We start from the raw sequence: 19,769 nt of genomic DNA on the forward strand, positions 1-19,769 counted from the left end.
TGCAGAAAAATCCCAGCACCATCCGCACACCGGAGGAGGACCGAGGGAAGGAGAACTACACGATGACCGGCTGGGTTTTGCTGGACCGAGCCACGCCAATTTCTCGTCACGTGGCTCCGTTCTGCGTGGAAGCGCAAGAGGCAACATACGTGCGCGACGTCGACCTGAAAGCGTGGGCCGAACTGCCAGGTAAGCGTCGTGTGGAAAGTCTTTTTTTTTTGCATCTCAAACACAACCGCCAGTGGGAAAATAAACGGTGTGATTCATCCGCGAAGCCTCCGGGCTGTCGGAGGTGACGAATAATGTCCAAACGCAAACGTTCCGCGAAGATGGCGTACCAGACATGCGATAGAAAAAAAAAACGAACCAGGCGAAATCTCTGTGCAGTGTGAACAATCCGGCTCTGGTTACCCGGTGCCATCGGTGGGATGCTGGTCGGTGGTTTGTTATTTTCGTGACGAGATAATTAAGATAATAGTTACGGGCGTTTTTGGTGTACCATCATCCGACCACGGGGCTCGGTATCCTGCGACTAATGCCGTACCTGCGGTATCCTAGGGAACAGCCAGCCCCGGGGGCGAAACAAGCCAGCCCTGCCGAGGTTTGCTAGCAAATGTTTGCCGTGCTTCGTTACAATCGTTATAGCTCGAGTTGTTTTGCGTAATGTACCAGTTCTGCCTTCCTTGCGCTACGGGTCCTTGCTCACCCTTGCGCCACTTCTGGTAATCGATACAAGCGGATTTTTGCTCTCAAACAGCGGTGAGGAATGTGAACCAAAAAAAAAGGCCCGGCCAGCCCGAGTAACCTCGTTGACGGAACACGAGCCCACCACCGAGGGTCATAGCCAGCGAAACGGCGAGGACGACGATGATGACGAAAATCACAAACTGGAAATATTTAAATTGGAATTTTATTTAGTTTCACCGTCGGGCGAAACTCAACTCCGCAAGGATACTTACGCGCGGACTCGACGCTTGGTTTAGGATAGCGTTGGTTTTCCCTAGCTTTCACCTTCACCGTCGAGTGGAAGCGATCCGCACCGAGCCGGAACGTCCGGCTGGAAGCGCCATTATCCTTCTACGTGGATAACCCCTTTTTACAACGATTTACGAAACCGGTCGCCGAGTGCACCCATCCACCCACGTTGCCGAGCGACGAATGCGACCGATGGGGGCGAATTTTCCATTTGCTAAAAGAGCTTTTTTCCACTCGAGAGGTCAGTTCAAACAGCACGCTACGAGCGGGTTGGCGCTTATTTTGCCCTTTTTTTCGCTTTCCACTGCCCAACCCGTATGGCAGTTGATTTAAGGAGTTTTTCTCTTGGTCGCCCACTTCTTTGGGTCGGATTTGGGGTTTGTCTAGCGTTTGTTTTGTCATTACCAGAGACAATCCGACATCCGGCGCTCGTCGGGAAACTAAACCCCACGAGCTTGCGCCGGGTTTACGTTATGGCCGAACCTTCGCCCAGGGTAATTACTGAAGTGTGGCATATTCGCAGCGCGTGAATTATCTCCGACCGCACCGGTGCGGGTCCTCATTTCGTGCATCTCTGCCATTGTAATGTGCGGGTTGTGCTTTCCTGAAAGGACCAGGATCCAGAACCGAGCTGCGCAGACAAGTGACTGAAAAAGGACTGCTTAAGCACAAAAGAAGGATGAAGGCACACTTGTTGCAAAGGGTTTTCTCATCTCTTGGTAGTTGACCTCAGACCATTTTGTATCGTGTTTATTGTTTGTGAATTCCACAAATTATCTGAAACAATGCAAATGCTATTATACCAGCTCCATCAACGGATGCAAACCAGTGATTTGCGAGGAGATTTTTTCTAAGGAATAATACCTTCGTGCATTAATCTTTCTCGTAGTAACGTATACTGTAACAAAACAAAAAAACGATTGCTACTCTTATCGAGTGGTTTGTTATTCAATCAATGCAAGCGGATCCATCCATATTATGCATAGTGTCTAACGATGTCGTTTATTGCTCCTTCAGCAGTTTCCTGTATTCTTGGATACATACTGTATTCATAGATTCTTGCGTTTCCATGGCGTGCATTGTTCGAGTATGAGTATGTAAAACCGATCATCAGGATTTATGCATTCAAAATGCATTTCTTCGAATCAATGTGATTCTATTGCACAACTGCAGGGACTGTTTCAATCGTGCGAGTCGTAGCGGGCATTCGTGTTTAGCACGTTCTCAGAACTCTTCTTAACGGTATCGTATTGATTCCGATTGTGTGGTTTTGGGGCATTCGCTTCGAGCATGCGGTATGTGTGCGCACTGTATATCCGCAGCTTGTGAACTGTTTGTAGCTGGCAGACGTACGGAAGAGCTCATAAATTTCCAAAGCTGCATTATCACGGCATAAGAATGTGTGCACGTTCAAATGCAGAACAATACAAGCCCATTCAGTTGAAAAATATATGTTTCGACAGTTTGTAAGTGAATAAAACCAGCTGGTGTTAAGGTTCGACGTCTCTGACATAAATCCTCCAATGTGCTTTGATGTTTCCCGTAAGTAAATTATGCTTTGTGAACAAACTGAACCAACAAACTGCCTTTATTTATGTACAATATTAAACGCGATCGCTTTGAAGTTATTCTAAACTTCGTTTGCTACTTTTCGGCGGGCCTGTGTCTAAACCCGTCTTTGAAAGTATGTACTCGGGATGCTTTGAATGGGTTCTATATCCTTTTCCAATGCAACGGATAGCAGATCTGGCTGAAAAAGGCTCTCACTCGTATATATGTATGAAAATAATAACAATTTTCTCTACGATGGCAATGAATGCCTGCTGGGGGTATTCTTCCGGACGTGGACATGGCATTTGTAGCAGCGCACAACCAACTCGATTCTAGGATACATGTCGAATTTCCGTTTATCATATTTTATGAGCGTTTTCAGTGTCCTTTTTCCGGTTGTATATTTCACCCGTGCACTGTGGGATAGCATAATCCAAACAAACATTTTTTGCTGCTAATTTTCGTAACAACATTTTTTTTTTCAAAAACGAAAAAAAGAATTTATACTTAACTTACATTTTGCATGCTGCCATATCAGCACTTATACCAATTTGTTTACAATAATTTTCTGGTTTTTTTTTGGTAAAACCGGACACCATAGTGCTCTCCCATAATCCCACAGTGTAGAGGACTGCCTGCAAAAGCTCTTCCGTACTCCGTTTCCTTTCGGTGAGCTTTGGGATGGTATCGACGAGAGTGGCAGCCCGGTTTGTACATCAAAGCACGAACACGATAGCTGTTAGATCCCTCCAAATCGACACAATTTTCCCGGCGACCAATCGAACGCATGCAGCATCATTAATGCCCGCTCCATCCATCCATTGATCGACCGACCGATCGATCGATCGATCTAATAAACTGCCTACGGAAGCCGGTGACCGGCTACCGTGCAGCCGGTACGACATTCACACACACAGCCCACAATGGCCACGGACACACTCATAATTTTCACTCGAAACCGCTTTTAAAAGGCAATAATTTATTTATTTTATGCCCACAGTTTATGAAATTTATTGATCCGTTGTATCGTCCTTTTATTGCCGTTCGTTCCCGTGCGTTTGTGCTGCCGAAGCGTGCCCAACGTCCCGGTGGGCTGCTCCAGTTCGGTTGCGGGACTCTGCAGCAATTTCCGGGTGCCGACCACATTTGTGTGCCGGTGTCCCGAGCGCACAAGGACGATTGTTCGTGGCACTGTTTCTCGTCCCGTTCGATTGGGCTGTACGATTAAAGCAAGTATTCCGATGTTTCATGCCATCCCATTTTGTGGGCACCTCAGGCGAAAACGGGAAAATAACTTTTATTTCAATGCATCTTCCATCGGTTCGCATTTAGATCTCCTTTTGGCGTCGTCCTCGATTGGATTTTCAATTCCATCTCAGGGCTGTGGGCTCCCGTGGTTTGAGGGGATGAATGATTTTATGTATTCCGAAAAAAAACCGAAAACAATCCGTAACGGTTGCGCTCGAGTCGCCATGTTGCTATTGAAGCAGAATTTCCCACACAAACTAAACGCTCCCGGACGCAACCCCAGGGTGGGATGATCGAAATGGTGAAAATAATAAAACTGATATCAAATTAGTACGTTCGTGCAGTGGCAAATGTCAATCGTGCCATCGTGTTCTCCCGGGACAGTGTTCTTCCGGACACCGTAGTCGCCGAGAGTCGCCGGGGCGAACATATTCTTGCTTCGGGCACTAAGAACCTTAGCAGTTGTGCTTCCTACGTGTTCCTGTCCAGTCGGCACCGAACACGGATGGGATTACGCAAGCAAAGCAAGCAGCAACACACCAACCCACGATGCTTCCACACGGAGGAAAATGATTCCGCTCACAATTTACGAGACCGAGAATGTGCCGAGGTAGGGATCCTCAACCCATGTCAAACGGTACACTATATGAACCTTTTCCGGTGTACGAAAGCTTCCTCTGACGGTACCCTCCGGATGGGGAGTTGTTCACCTTGCCCTTTGATTGACAATTGTTGCTCGAAGGCGAGCAGAGGGCGTATGCGAGATATGGGTGGAATTTCGATCTTTCTATTTCTTTTTTATCCCTTTGCGCACATGACAAAGGAAGGCGGAATTTTCCGCCCACCACTGTTGGGGTGTTGCCATAGGCACACGTGCGCGTGCAGGGTTTACGTTTTTTTTTTGCTTTCCTGCTTTCCACATTCGGATGTTGCCGCTCCATTCTTCGTACCGGTGAACGTGTAAATTAGTTCGCAATAAATCATAATGGCAGCTCATCAGCCATGATTGATTACATTTTCACCGTTTGTCGGTGTGGGGCAGATGTATAGGAGGCAGTTGATGGAAAATGCATGTTGTTCTTATAAGAGGATAAAAATGAAACCGTCCCGTTGCTAAAAGTAGCTTAGAGACGTATAATTGATCGTTGTATCGATTATTCTTGACGTATTTGTGAAGGTGTTGTCGGAATATATAAAATTCTGACTTTCCTGTGCAGCAACCCGAGGGATGATTTATTTGGGCGAACACCTTTCGCCGACGCAACCAGTTTGCGCTTATCTGCAAGGGAGCTTGATTAATGTTTACATCAGTCACGTGAGCTGTCAGCACCACCGTTTGCCGATTTGAAAAATGTGGCATTACTCCACAGGCCAGGCCCTTGTATGTGTGACGGTGTTTAAAGTTAAAAACTCAACCCCGCTCTCGAATGGAAAAAGTCTTTCACCAGGCCACCCGAAAGGCAAGGGCTTCAATATTGTGCCCACTCATTGTGCGGGCACCTGAACCAGACGGGCCTGTTAAGCCAGACAGTAACGGTTTACCGCTCGGCAAACCGGTTTCACTATCGATTTCTAATCCCAGCTCCATAATTGATTAGCTCGAAAATCGTGGGTCAAGCTGTTCCACGCTGGAGTTCTATTGGCGTCATCAGACGGTGTCCCGTGTCTGGAAAGCCCTCCAAGGCACCAGCGCGAGGAGAGAAATGAGAGAGGCCACGCTGCTTTCCATGCTGGGGGGGAAAGGCCACGGAAGGACGCGGGCCAAGTGGCAGTAATGGAGATTTATGGAAAGGGGTGCGCTACAACCGCGCGAAATCCGTAAAGCTATTCAAGATGGTTCTCTGTTCTTGCTCTCCCCGCTGTGTACTGCTGCTGTTGCTGCTGCTTCGGGGCTGAAACTTCTATAAATTATGCAGCGGTGAGAAAATGACAGCTGTACGTCGTCGGCATTGGCAGGATCGCATGTGCGAGTCTAATCCTGCGCTCCGTCGAGCACCACCGAGCGGTCGATCGATCGATTGAGTGATTTCCGTCCCGCCAGTCGGCCGGTTGTCGTAGCGAAGCCGACACGTAATGAGATGTAAGCCACATTTTCAAGGTATCAGGTTCCAGTGCCACCGGTTGCCGGGGCCGCGTCCGGCGCTTGAAGCCGGAATTTAATGAAGCCATTTTCGGGTCGGCATGCGAAATGTGCGTCCCACGCCAGTACCAGCAGCCCGGAGGCGCTCAAGCGGCGAAGGTGCTATGTGTTCCGTGTGTTTTGCGCGAAGGCTGCTCCTGCGCACATACATAGCCTCGAGGCGAAACATTGTCACCCGTACCGGAGCCGGGTAAATACGCGCGGGAGAGCTTATGCTCGAGCAAACGAAGTTTCGTCGTACGTACGTCGGTAGCAAAATCTCTGCTCGACGCCCCGCGATTACAAGCATTTTCGGCAGGAATGTTAAATGGGAGTTAAATTTTGAGCATAAGTTGTATAAGAAGCTGATCAACACTTACGGCCACATCGATCGCTACGTTGAGTTCATTTCCTTCGACTGTTGGAATCGATTGGGGATTATTTCTTATCTAGCAAACAAAGCTAGCCCATTTCGAGGCTTGTGAATGTGCCGACAACATATCTTTGTGTACGGAACCTTTTCCCCCAACCTGATCAATTAAATCCCCCAGCCGGGCGGCTACGAGATCGCCGATTGTAAATCATTAGACACCCTCCTCTTATCCAGTCCGGTCGATTCAATCGCAACTAAATGAAGATCTACACTGATTGGATGCCCATTGTGTGAGAGTGGGGCATAATGAAAGAGGCATGCCGTTTCCGCATGGCGATAATTATGCTAGCTAGGGTGGTTTATTTGCGCTGTTCCATTAGAGCACGGTCGGTGCGCATTGCCGATGGATTGCTTTCGCTTCTCTCGCTCGGACCCATTCGCTACATTGTTCGAGTAGCCCGTTCCTCGCCTCGGGGATTAATTTGAAGTGGCAACAACCTGGACATGCGGACCAGACAGGAAGAAATGCGAGTGTTGCCCGTTCGGAATGGGAGGTGGGATAAAAACACACTCACTCTTCCCTGGCTGGTTCTCTATTTCGATTCCATTTTCAATTACTACACGGTATCTTTTTCACTCATTTTTCTTACTTTTCCTTTCACTCTTTTTGCCTCTCTTTCTCTCTGTGGGCAGGTTCATCGATATCGATACTGGAATCGGCGGTGAAGCTGTTTCCATCGACGAACATGGTCACGACTCCGTCGCGGTGCAGCGACGTCAGCGCCATCTGGGCACCGTGTCTGTGTACGCTCGAGATGTGCATCGGATGGTACCCGTGCGGGCTAAAGTACTGCAAGGGCAAGCCGGAAAGTGCGCTCCAAAACAACGGTGGCGGTGGGAGCTACCGGTGTGGGATCAAAACCTGCCGCAAGTGCCACCAGTTCTCGTACTACGTGCGCGAGAAGCAGCAGTGTCTGTGGGATGAATGACCGAAAATGGGCCAGCAGTGCCCTCCTCACTCTCAGCAACCATCGCCAGCAGCAGCAACAGTAGTAACAGCAAGCCCAGCAAAAGCATCACACAGCACGGAACCGGCCTACGATGCTCGGAACGGTGCCGTACAACGCCGACGAACATCGCCCATCCGGGAAGGTAGCGTGCGGATACCAGCAGACATAAGACCATCCCCTAGTGCTGCCATCGATTACGGTAATCGCCACCAATATCGGAAGCATCGAATCCTACGCCAACACGAACGCTCGGTCGATTACATGGGGGACCCTACGGTGGGGTCACCACTGTGGCGGTTATCGCTGGATCTGCTGCTGGCCTGGGCGCTGATCCCGGAGGTGGCGCAGTGGACCAGCAAGCATCATTACAATACCGACTTCCCAGTACCCGCCACCAGTAACAGTAGCAACGAACGCTCGCCTGCGGAAGCTGCTCGAGCACCGTCAACAGCATCTGCAGGCAAACTGCAGCAACACCAGCAGCAGCAGCAGCGGGAACACGATGCAAGTGATCAGTGGAGTATGAAACACAAATCTCTACCATTCGCGTCGATGTGCCCGTGTCCCGCAGTACTTCTGCTGCCAGGATCCACTCCACCGGAGAACGCCGCTCCCATGGAAGGCGCGGCCGAAACAATCAGTGAATTTAATTTTACTACACGAACGCTATTGCCAGCAACAGTGCCATTGAGGGGGACCGGGAAGCCACGGGAAGTGATACCGCACGAGCGGCGGATAGCAATGGTGGCGGCCGCCAGTGGATATTCCCCATCAGCAGCAACGGAGGCGCCAGCAGCAACAGTGCCCTTGGAAAGGCTTGCGCAGTTTAACGAAATTATTTTATAGCACAAATAGGTTTAATGAGTCCCGGTCCTCGTTCGGGAGGTGTCCCGTTCGGCCTACGGTCGCGCAGTATTTCGCGTTACTCCCCGAGGGGTGGCGTACTTTTTACGTTTGGTATTTCCGATCGGTTGATAGGGCGGACAGCACAGAGTTTATGTCGGTGCCCCGTGAAAACCCCGCGAACGGACGCCAAATCCCAGTGTCAAACGCTGAGCAAGTGGTAATTTGAACAGGCACCTCACCGAAGATATATCGCTGCCCGTAATCAATGCGCCCGTCGTCCAGGCGCGTCGGCGGTGATTCGTTGGTAGCGCTAGCACAAATAGGATAAGGAGGCTTTAAAGTAACCTGTAATGCGGCGCCCGGACCCAAAAACCCAACCCCCGTGTGCCCGGTCGGTCGGTAAATGGATCGGAACCGAATTACAAAGGAAATGCCGCGCCTCACCGCACATTGTTAGGTGGGTCCGCTTCGGAAGCGCCCACCTTTACGGTTTGAGGCTTGAAGCTCAAAAGCTCGTCGGCGAACGCCCGTTGTGGGAGTGGGATGTGTAAAGGCAAAAGAAACCCCAGTATTAAAACACTCAACCGAAATGGAATGTACGAAGCCATAAAGAGAGCTGTAAAGCACGGCGCAGCGTGGCCCTTTGGGCGGGTTGGAGGGTCCATTTCGTACGCTGTTTTTTTCTTTTTCATCTTTTTCTTTTTGCTTTCCCTTGCGGAAGGCCAGCGGACTCGGATTCGGCAGCCGTGTGCAAAATGTTCAGGTTGATTACATTTCTGTGAGTTGGCCGTGTGCGGATTGTGTGTTTTTATTTCCGTCCACGGTAGGTGGGCGGACCTTTCATCGGCCTCCGGTGGTCCTGCTGATCCTTCAAATGTAGCCGCTCCTTCGTTTGGGCCGCCTTTTTTGCGGCCCCACCATCCCTCCTGATTGGAGGAGGGTGAAGCATTAGCCCCAGCACCGGTGGAATTATTTCAAATCTGCCTTCCTCGTCGTGCCTCGTCGGTCTCTCGCCACACGGCCAGCGTGCGCGCGTGTCCGTTCTGCGTGGCTTCCCGGTCCATCTTGAGCTTGAAGGAACGTCCCGAGACGGCTACTGGGTACCGAGGAAATGGTTTTGCTTTTATCTGCTTTTCCTAATCTCTCGCACTTGCAATTTACTTTCCTTAATTGTTTCTTCTATCCACTGTGCGAGGTGGTAAGGTGTGAGGTGGAACATGCTTCCCAAGGCGATACGAAAACCGTAGCAAAAATAAAACGCACCGGTGGAGACGCCCAGTGTTTTACGTCCAATGGAGGCGCCCAGTGTTTTACGCCCGGTGGTCGACGGCTAGCTTTCTTCGTTTGTTCGCAAACCGGTGCCCACGTGAAAACTCATCAAAGAAATTTAAAAGCACTGAATTGTGTTACGCAAGTTTGCTACTTTTACTGCTCTACCACAGGACGACAACAACAACAACAACAAAGGAAAAAGGTTTTTTTGCGAGTAAAAGCGTGGATGTAGCGCTTGCTGGAGGCGCCCCGAATAGATATCATATTTGTTGCGGCTGCTTCCGCGTACTCTGTGCAGCGCAGGATAATTCATTCTGCTGTGATCAAAACAAAAGTGCTCTTACTTTTGGGTTGCTGGTTTTCTGGAGCGTACTCCGCTCGGTCCTGGAACGAGCTCGAGCTCGAGTTCACTTCAGATGATTTTTTTTTCGTTCCTTTGTATCTTCATCTCATTTCATTATGTGTTTTGCTCGGATGGATATTTTGAGTGGTCATTGAAACAAGCTTGCCTCGCTTGGAATGGCAGCCAAAAAAAAAGGTTGATTTGCTCGTTTTTTTTCTCGCTCGTTCTAGCTTCGGCGCAACAAAACGAAACCTCTCAACATCTGCAATCAACATTCATAAATGGTTCTTGTTCTCTATTCCCATTCCGGTGTATGCTTTGGTTTGGTTTGTCACGCTGCCTTGGAGATGGTTATGCATGATAAGTACGAAAATAAGTGGACTAAACTCACTCCTAGCGATACATTCTATTCAGATGTGTAGTTGGCGCTCAGTTTTCAACGCTACACCCGATGGTCATTAAAAAGTTCGCGGTCCAGCTGCTGGGCACAAGTGTGTTCATCTGGTTTTTCATGGAAAACAATAATGGGTGTGCATGTCTGGTACGGTTAGGAAAGCCCTTGATCATTCCTTTTCAATTGCAATATTGGCAAGCATTCGGGTTGTTGCCCCACTTCGCTAGAAACAATAATATTGCGCTACAGCAGAGTGCGTTTCACCCGGGCGCGAACCAATCCTAAAGCGTAACAAGCGAAAACACAACACGCCTGAAACCGGAGCGCTGGAAATGACTAGGCAGATTCCGGACTGGGTAATAGGGACAACCGACACGGTGGTGCAGGATGGAACTCTTTAGGGAAGGAAGACACGAGAAAAGTGAATTTTTTTGCCCTCCTTTCGCAGAATAACCACGCGCTTCTGCCGTGCCGTGACACTTGACATCGTATCGCATCTTCGGTACCGGTGCGGTGCCGGTTAGTGCCACTACAGGGCTCCGACTAGCTGCGTCCTTCGGTGGCCAAAGAAAATGTACTTACGAGGTAGACAAGAGAGAGAGAGAGATACAGCGAACCAAACAGCACACTTCAAGCAACCAACCAAACAACCAACGAAAAGAAAAGAAGCGGAACTCAAAAGCGAACCGCTAGTAGTGCTTCTTCTCCGACGTTCCCAAAAGAATCAGGCAACCGTGCGGCATTCTTACCAATGCCGCCTTTGCCCACTTCGAGTCTGTCAGGATCTTTGTTTGAATACATAATTTGTTTATGCAGCAAGCGGCAGCATCAGGCTTGGGTACGGGCAGAGAAGCCCAGCTCAGCCAAACCAGGTCGTTCGTCGGTCGAACTCTCCTCCGACATTCCGCCCAATGTCGCTGGTTGGTTTTGCGTAGTAAGTTCATTTCCTGGACGTCCCGTTTCGGTGCCGCCATCGTGTCCTGTGGTGCATGTTGTACCTTCCATCCCCGACGACAGGCCTGGTTGGTTGGTTCTTGTTCTTGTTGCGCTATCGTCCTGGCTCTACGGATCGCTGTGCATACACACTCGAGCGGCAGACTTTCGACTATTCCATTCCGAGCGCTTGTGTACCTGGCTGCTGCTTATTTGCGGTGCCATTGGTTCCACTTTCCGGATGGTGCGGGTGGTTAGATACGTTTATTTTTATTTATCCTTGTCGTCGTCTGTGTTCGTTTGCCTATGATCAAACAGGGGAAGCAAAAAAAATATGAGAGACAGAATGGAAAAGAAACTCCATTCCCAACCGGGCGTACAAAGAGATGCTAAAAATCGTCTTCTTGAAGTGATGGCGATGGCGGGCAAGTAATTTTCGCATTTGTAAATACACGTTCGTTCATTCGCTTGGCATTCGTTCGTCCGTTCGTTCACCGGGCGAGCATTTTGTGTTGCAGCTTTTCCTCTTCTCTTTTCCTTCACTTCATTATTTATTCCGTTCGATTGACATCCGGTGACGGAGGCTGCATCGAGGGTGGGATGTTTCGCTTTTTTTTGTCACGCTGTACAGATACACTCTTGCGCTCGTCGACGAGTGGAAATGCTATACATGATGCAATAAATAATACAACGTAATGACAACCCCGGGAAAGCGGCGTGTCTGTTGGCAGGCGACCGAACGAGGGCCATGAGACTGTTGAGGGATACCTTTACGTGTAGCAGCTAGCAGAAAGTAACTGAATGCAACATACTGCATCTGCGGTGGAGTGGCGCTAGTCGTAAGAATCAAACAACTAGTATTATAATGTACATATTCATGCCTTTCGTTCACCGTCAACTCTAAATCTACGAGTCGAATCGGGAATGAGTGATTCGGTTATTTGTTTTTATTCCTATCCCAAACTTTAACAAAGGTGTTGGTTCGATAACATACAGCATTATTTGAGTATTGTAATAATCTCGCCTGATGCGATTGCATAATGTATTTTGAAAGAGGCGTCGGGACTGCCATGCCGTGGAAAACAACCCAAGCCAAGCAACTAGTATTTGGCATGTATTGACAATACCGTTCGATATGATTTCATGTAAACCCATATGGCCGAGTATCGCCATACGCAGCATTATGTGACCCAGTGCCATCTAAAAGGGAATGACTCAGTCCGGTAGGGTCGCTAGATAAAAACCGATACCCTAACGAAATTATGAATTATGATCTAATTGATGCCATGTAAAAGGATATCCCATTTCCCAGGCGTCTGCCACCGCGACTGGTGCTGTACAGAGTAAACAAAAAACAGAGCCCGTAATATATAAATTATACTGCAAATAACACACACACACAAACACATCTAGTAAACACGGTATAAAAAGTTGTATAAAAAGAAAACTTCTTTCAGAAATGGAATGGTAGTGATAGGAACAGGAACAGCAGCAAACTCTCGTCAGACATAGACGGATGGAGGACATAAAAAAAGAAATATTGCAAAGAAGAAAAAACATAATACATCAACATAATACGTGGCCTTAGCTTTCCTCTGATACTTCCTTCTTCTCTGCAAGTAAGCAAAGCGTGTAAATTTGCGTGTGCGTTTCGTGCTGCAAGCTAGACGCACTTCAAAGCAAAACCCTAACGGCAAGTCGTTATAATGGAAATGGGAAGCAATCGAGATAGAACAGGGGGAATAAAAGACGAATATAAAGACGGCGTAGTAGGGAATCGAAGAGAGGGTGATGTTGGATAAACAATACCGTAGTGTGATAGTAATCAAAGCGAACAAATACTAGCAAACAAAGGGAAAACTAAACGAAAGCACATCGAACGACGGTTGAAATTAAGCCATGGTGTGCCGGGTGGTGCAGTGAACGAGGAAAGTAATTAACCCTGGGTGGGAAATAGTTTCGAAAAAGAAAATAGAAAAACAAAAAAGGCATTAGAGGGAAAACATCCTACAAGAAACCCCCGAACCGGAAGGCGACCGATGGCTGATCCGGCAGGCTCTCGCCGGACGCACTGCGGATGCCGACCCAGCCCAAGAAGCGAGAAAATATGATCCGAGCATGAATAGTGTGTTTCTTTAGAAACCCCGGACAAGAGAGAAAAAAACACACACACACAAATGAATGAAGAAAATACCGCGTGCAATACGATCCCCACCGACGCCGGTACCGGGGCCGAATGGAACAACTGCCAACTGTTTATTTTGCGTCAAAGTTGAAGTAAGTAATTTTTCATGTTGCCCTGCAGGCCGGCGGAAGCTAACGAGGAGAGCGGCCCTCATCCGCCCGGGATTCGGTTTTCCACCCTCCGAACACGGATGGTGCAAGTAATAAGCGCGGTGGGTGTTGAACTTTCCCGTGAGCGTGGGCGCGAACTCCCGGCGTTGGGAAGGAGTTACGAAGCCGTTAAGTTCGGCCGTAACTTAGACCCTTCCCGTAAGTCAATCAAACGTTGGGTTTTCGGTCGAGCGCAGGCGTGGCAGACCATTAGTATGGTTCAGCAAGCGAGTCGGTTGAAGTTGGTGGTGGAGTAAGTTTCCGAAAGTGTAATTACTTCGAAGATCCGCAAGCCTCAAATAGGAGGAAGGGTGTTTGTGTGTTGGCCTGTGCGGACGGAAGGATAGTTTGCAAAGGAGGTGCAAGTCATTTGGTCTCGTAGGTGTAGACGAAGGCCTCCCTGCTCTCTTAAGCGGTTCCAGTGTACCGGAACAGCGATTCCGTTGAAAGGAGCCTCGTCGGTGTTCGTGATCGTTTATCCGAGCGCGTGCCGGTTTGCCACAGGGCCTAATGCTTACTCGCACGAGGTTCGGGTTTTAATATTTTTATTACTTCCGTGGTATCAAGTGTGCAAATGATGCACGCGACAGTACAATGTGCATTGAATCTTGTGCACTCCCGCCATTTATCGGCATTTTGCATATTTTCTCGACTTTTAATGTGGTTACGGAGACGCTCATAGAGCTGCAAAATATTTCCTATGCTCTGTCTTGTAAATTTCATCCACATGTTGCCCTCACATCTTTGCAACGATTCCTTTGTAAACGTTGCGAAACGAAAGACGCTCAAAAGGTAATAAATGCGAATAGCATAAGCTCACGCTTGCTTGAAGGTATAAAAAAATCCTGACATCGCAACCGGTAAAGTAATTGGCAGCTGAGTGCGTGAACGCAGTAGCGGGTACACAGACAAAATGTAGCTTGTAATGCAACCAGTGTATGCAGAAAAAAAAACGGCTAAAGGCCGTATCGTATATATACACAAACTCACATATATATGAAAAGAAGCATATATGATATAGTATATATTTTATACGAAACTGTAGAACCGACAGAGAAAGTTAGAATATTTCTCAAACGGGGTGGACGGAAAGAGTCGAAAAAAGATAAAGCACACACAAAAACGAGTAAAAACGTGTAAAATAGTTAAACTTAAATCCTAATATATCTACATTTGAAAGCAACAAATGGAGCTGGTCGTGCGTAGACTAATGTGTTGACGAATTACAATCCGAAGTGTTTAGTTAACCTTTTAATGGACGGATTTTTAGTTTCATTGCTCCCATTAATTTAAATTTTTGTTAATCGATCGATTCTTTATTCAAAGCTTCATTATAGGCACATAATTAGATTAACGAGACCGCTCAACCAACTTCGCATTCATCGGCACTAATGAGAATAGGGTTCAATGTCGTCGTCCTGTCTTGTGCGTTTAACACTTCTTGATCCTTGTCGTAAGCTGATAGTGTCGACGTATCCTGTATTACGCTAACGTAGGGAGTTCCCAAAAGGGTTGATATTTTTGACGTTTCCCAAACCCATTTGACGCTAACGTCCTTAACGATCGTTTTTACAGCCGTCTCCGATGATGCGGTCCCATCCAGCAAACCTGTCGCTATTGAAGGCGCACAGTTATGTTGTAATAATTTCGTAACCCGGAGTACATTATCGCTGACGCGATGACATGCGCCAGATTGGCATGTTTCGAATAGTTGCATCAGATCATTCGGCACCGCTAAACGACCTGTCATTAGCCTAGAACGTGTGTAGTTGGCAGGCAATTTTCTAAAACTGCTCACTGGATTACGCACAAAGCATAGTCCCCGTGGGCCGTCCCACACCGTAGTGCCACCACGTATTTCCACGAAATTCATCAGCGGCAGGATAATCTGCCCGCACGCGTGCACCTCATCCACGTGACGGCCACCTGTCGATTGCGTCAATTTACCGCCCCGTTCCGCGGCACATCAAAGCAACGCGAACACGATCGGACCGGCGGAACTGCGTGATGTTACGCTTCGGTTCCCGAAAACCATTAAAAATACCGCGACGGGTGGGATCGAAACGCGAGGCCCACGGGATAACGCAACCGTCACAAATTTAATAAGCCCCATCAATAATAAACAAACTTCAATTAGTGAACGTTGAATAAATCACAAACCATTCCGGGCCCGGGACTGGTCCATGGGAATGGAATGTTGGAAAGGACAACCGAAACGTTTGATTGAATCGTACATAATCACGGGTACGTGAGTGTGCGTGTTTGTGTGTGTGTGTGGGACCAATTGCGTTCTCGTCAACGTTCCAAAGTGTCAACGGCAGTAGGCGGTGACGATGTAACACCACACCGCTCGTAATCGCGGGTTTGCGCGGATAAAGCCAAAATCCCCATGCCTGACCACGCTGCAGGGTACCGTGACGTGGTGCAGGACACGTGTTTTCCATCGCCTTCGCCTCCAAAACCAGCCTTCGACCAGGGCTGCCTCGGAGCTGAGTGGGCGGCGACTTTCATTTTCGGGCGTTGGCATTATTGTTTGTCAAACAATTTTGCTTTATTGGCCCCGATCCGGCTGGAGGTGCTTCTGAACCTAGCCTTTTGTTTCGTTTCACCACCCCTGGGGCGGGTGAAGTGAGCGAGTCCCTTAATTTATCGAACGCAATGCGAGCCCGAACCTCTCGTGCCCAAGTCCGGAGAATGGGAAAACTAATTTCAAACTTTTGATTGTTTTCACTTTTGTGAGCGGCACGGTTGCGTTGCTTGCGCGACTACGTGAAGGATTCCCATTGTTGTGTGGGAGCTTATCTCCGTTCGTCGGTTGGTGCGACTCTGCCGCAGCCAGGCTTTTGGAAACGTTACCGATGAACCATTATCGATCGAACGCCTCGGTGTAGTGTGCTAGATTATTTCGTTACAATTGCCAGCGGCGTGCTGGCCCGTTGGCGTCTCCGAGATCCGATTAAAACGGATTCCCATTATGAGCTAACACACAGGTGCCCTGGCAGGGTGTTTATTTCGCGAAGACCTGCAGCATGGATACAAAATTTGAAAATCGGATCGTTTGGCTTAAAGCCTTCCTTTTGTGGAATTGTACTGATTTGGGGAGGCTTACATTATATTCGATTTTATTGTTCACGCTTGAGCTAATTGCTCAAATGTTGCAGAATGTCTTATTTAATGATAAACTGTCTGGCATGAATTCAATCATAATAATATCAAACCATTCAAAGTATTTAAATTAAAAAAATCAATTATGTGAAGCTTTTGCATCAATTTAAAACAATGAAATAGCTCACAATGAAGCAAAGTGATTTTCGTTGTACTAATTTTATAAACAAATCGACAAAACCTGAAAACGTCCCTCAATAATGGTTAAAGATAGCATCGACAGTTTCCACGTCGACCGTGGCGCATTGTGACGTAGTTGATTCCTTTCCCAAACTTTACCGCCCGTCATCAATCATTCGCGCGGCGTGTAGCAGCATTTAAAAGCATAAAACGCGCAATGATGCAAATAAAATTTATTATCCTCATAAATACTTCCCGCGCCAACGATGGACACCGCAACGCCACGCATGACTGGAGTCGATAAAGATGGCTTTCACCGAACCGTGCTCGCTCTCTCTCTCTCTCGGTCCTGCTTTCTATCCCACTCTACTCCCCCGGGAGTCTTCATCATTCTCCTGGCTTGAGTCCTGTTTCTTGCGAATTATGAGAAAACTTGAGCGGTTGGCCAAGCTCCCGAACTGCTGCTGCTGTTGCTGCTGCTGCCCTGGCTTTCCCATGCCGGAAAGGACGAAAAACCACACCCAGGAACGGGAACCCCTGCACCGGTACCAGCTGACGTCGCCGGCCGGCCGGTCAACCAGCAAAACCACAAAATGTTGTTGCTAAAAGTTGCTCCACCTTGCGTTTTCTTGGCCCTACGCCTTCGCGGAAAACCGCACCGGCTAACTTTTGCTCCGGAAATCGACACCCCGTGTAGGTGGAGGTCGGGAGAAGAACGCCAGACCAAGACACCCGGGTGGCTAAAGGGACAGATTAGCCTTTAAAACACTGCGTTCGATCGGTGTCGGCTTTCGACCCTTCCCTTGGTGACCACCGATTCCTCCATTCGAACCTGAGCGCAGCCATAAAATAAAACGTACGTTTTTAATCAGCACACGTCGGGGATACCGGATGCCGAACCCAGGTAGTTACTGTGTGTTCGGAAGGACACATGTGCGCACCCACAGCCACTCAAGCTGCCAAAACTCGTTAGCCCTTCGGGGGCTGGGGACATTCCGGTACGGGGTTTGCTAACCCCCTCGTTTTATGCTGTTCGTACGGGAGAGTTAAATTAAATTTTCATCGATCTCGTTTCCGATGAAACGTAGCCGAAGTGAGTGGATGAGCTGGGGTGGAGGCTCTTTCCTGGTTCTCCACATCCTCAGCCACCCACTGCAAGCGTGGAAAGTGTGTTCGTGTTTCCCATCTAATCCGGTGCTCCGCAAGCGAAACCGCAACGACGCATACCAATTATGTGCACTTTTACCCCAGAGCAACACCCCCTAAAGGGTGGTAGTAGGCGATGCGGGAAGTCAGAAAGCCACCGGAAAGCCAGCGAAGAGGAAAGCCCGGTACGGAAATCACAAAAGGCTTCCCCGCCACGGGCCACGGGTGACGCTTGGCGCAAGGTGTTCCCGTTTCACTTTGGATTTTTGCCACTGCCGCCTACACTCCCGGCTAGGACTAGGTTTCCTTTTCCGGTGCTAGAACCCCGGGGCCGGGAAACACTGGCTTCGATTGCCAGTCTCTAATGCCGCTGGTGGTGGTGCTGCTTGGGCCGGATGTGGTTTTTGACTTGCGGTATGGCTGATATTCTAATGCAATGCGATTTGCTGCTGCGGGGAGAACGTTCGTACGTGCTTAAGACATTTGCTGTGCTGGGAAAAGCGCAGAGTGGGTGTTGGGGTGGTCAAAAAACTGGATTTTTGGTTATGGCAGCGCATGCAGTTTAATCAAAAATTCGCTTTTCATGAGTCACCTAGTAAAATAATAGTGAAAATTCAATCAATCGAACCAGCGCGGCTTTGGCAGCTTTTGGTGATTTAAAAGTGATAATTTATCATAATAAAGTGCAATGAACTTTTATATCGTGGAATCTAAACAAATGAAAGACTTTTTTCAACATTCCCAAAACACTGGCAATGCTGGTGATGAATAATTTTCCAAATGCTGCATAAAGCTCCAAAGACAACCATGATAGAACAATCAATTTTCCCCATAAATATGTGCGATAAGCGTGAAAGGAGCAGCAGTGTGAGAGAGCACGAGAAAGGGCAACAAAAAAAAAGAGATACCGAAGCCCGTGGCTGTCCCACACCTGGCTGGCGTTTGACGTTAAATATCCGTTTTAAATGGGCAAATCAAATAATCATAACTTAGTTTGACCGGGATCGTTATCCGCACCGGCCAAGACGTGCACCGCATTTTCCGGCCATTTGGTGCCCGAACGCGCGGCATGCCGGGAGCATGGTGAAATAACACTTCCACGCTTCACTCCCACCTAGCTTCTAGGCATCCGATAGGCGACCCCCAAGCGTCGGGAAGCGCAAAGGATGCAACTTTTCCTTGCGGCAACCGAAGCAAACACGAGGCCGCCTACCACCCACTTTCAAGACACTATTGGCTCCCGGTGCGGTTCGCTTTGATCCCTTGCCTGGTGTCCTTCTTCCACGCGCATCCTTGTTTTCCCGGTGAAGGCACGCCACTCCCGGGGTGCTGACTGCAAAGAAGATGCAACACCAAAGAAGAACCTATTTCCTATGCAATCGGAAACGCAAAGCAGACATTCTGTAAAAGGGCCATAAATAAAAGTTTATTGGTCGTTTCCTAAAGGCAGAGCCCGGTAAAGCCATCCTTTTTTTCTCTCTCTGCCCTCTCTACCTGGTACTCTCTCTCTCACTATTCGCCTGGCTCACTAGTTCCGTTTCCGGTTGCAAACTTCCCCCGACGTGCCGTTGGATGTCGACTCATGACGACTTGCATGTGTGAACGAACGGTAGTTTCTGGAGAGCCCGGTGGCAGGACGAAAAAATACCTAACAGCAATAGCTAACCCACACAACACACAACAGCACGCCAACGTTTGCTGGCTTGCGAGAGAGAGAGAGAGAAGGTGGAAAGTGTTGCCCCAGTTTCCTCCCCCACATGGCTCCACCCGCTATGCTTTTCCGATCAACCGAAACACGACCGAACCGGTCAACCAACCAGCCAGCCAGCAGATGCCGTTGCCGCCGTTTCCGGCCGGTTGGCTAAAGTTTTGCTTCATAAACTGAAGTGTCGTTATGAAAGTTATCCTTTTTCGGGCGTCGCACGTGTGTGTGTCTGTGT

The 19,769-nt window shown here is 48.6% G+C and overlaps 1 protein-coding gene across 1 annotated transcript in view; it reads left to right on the forward strand.

Annotated features, from left to right (window-relative positions):
- Positions 1-7,255, forward strand: part of LOC128723883 (out at first protein) — a 46,042-nt gene extending 38,787 nt beyond the window's left edge. Inside the window, exons 4-5 of the mRNA XM_053817650.1 lie at positions 6-189; positions 6,960-7,255. Coding sequence (XP_053673625.1) covers positions 6-189; positions 6,960-7,255 — 480 coding nt within the window. The remainder of the gene's footprint in view (positions 1-5; positions 190-6,959) is intronic.
- The last annotated feature ends 12,514 nt before the right edge of the window (positions 7,256-19,769 follow it).

This window comes from Anopheles nili, chromosome 3 (assembly GCF_943737925.1).
Source record: "Anopheles nili chromosome 3, idAnoNiliSN_F5_01, whole genome shotgun sequence".
Lineage (NCBI taxonomy): Eukaryota > Metazoa > Arthropoda > Insecta > Diptera > Culicidae > Anopheles > Anopheles nili.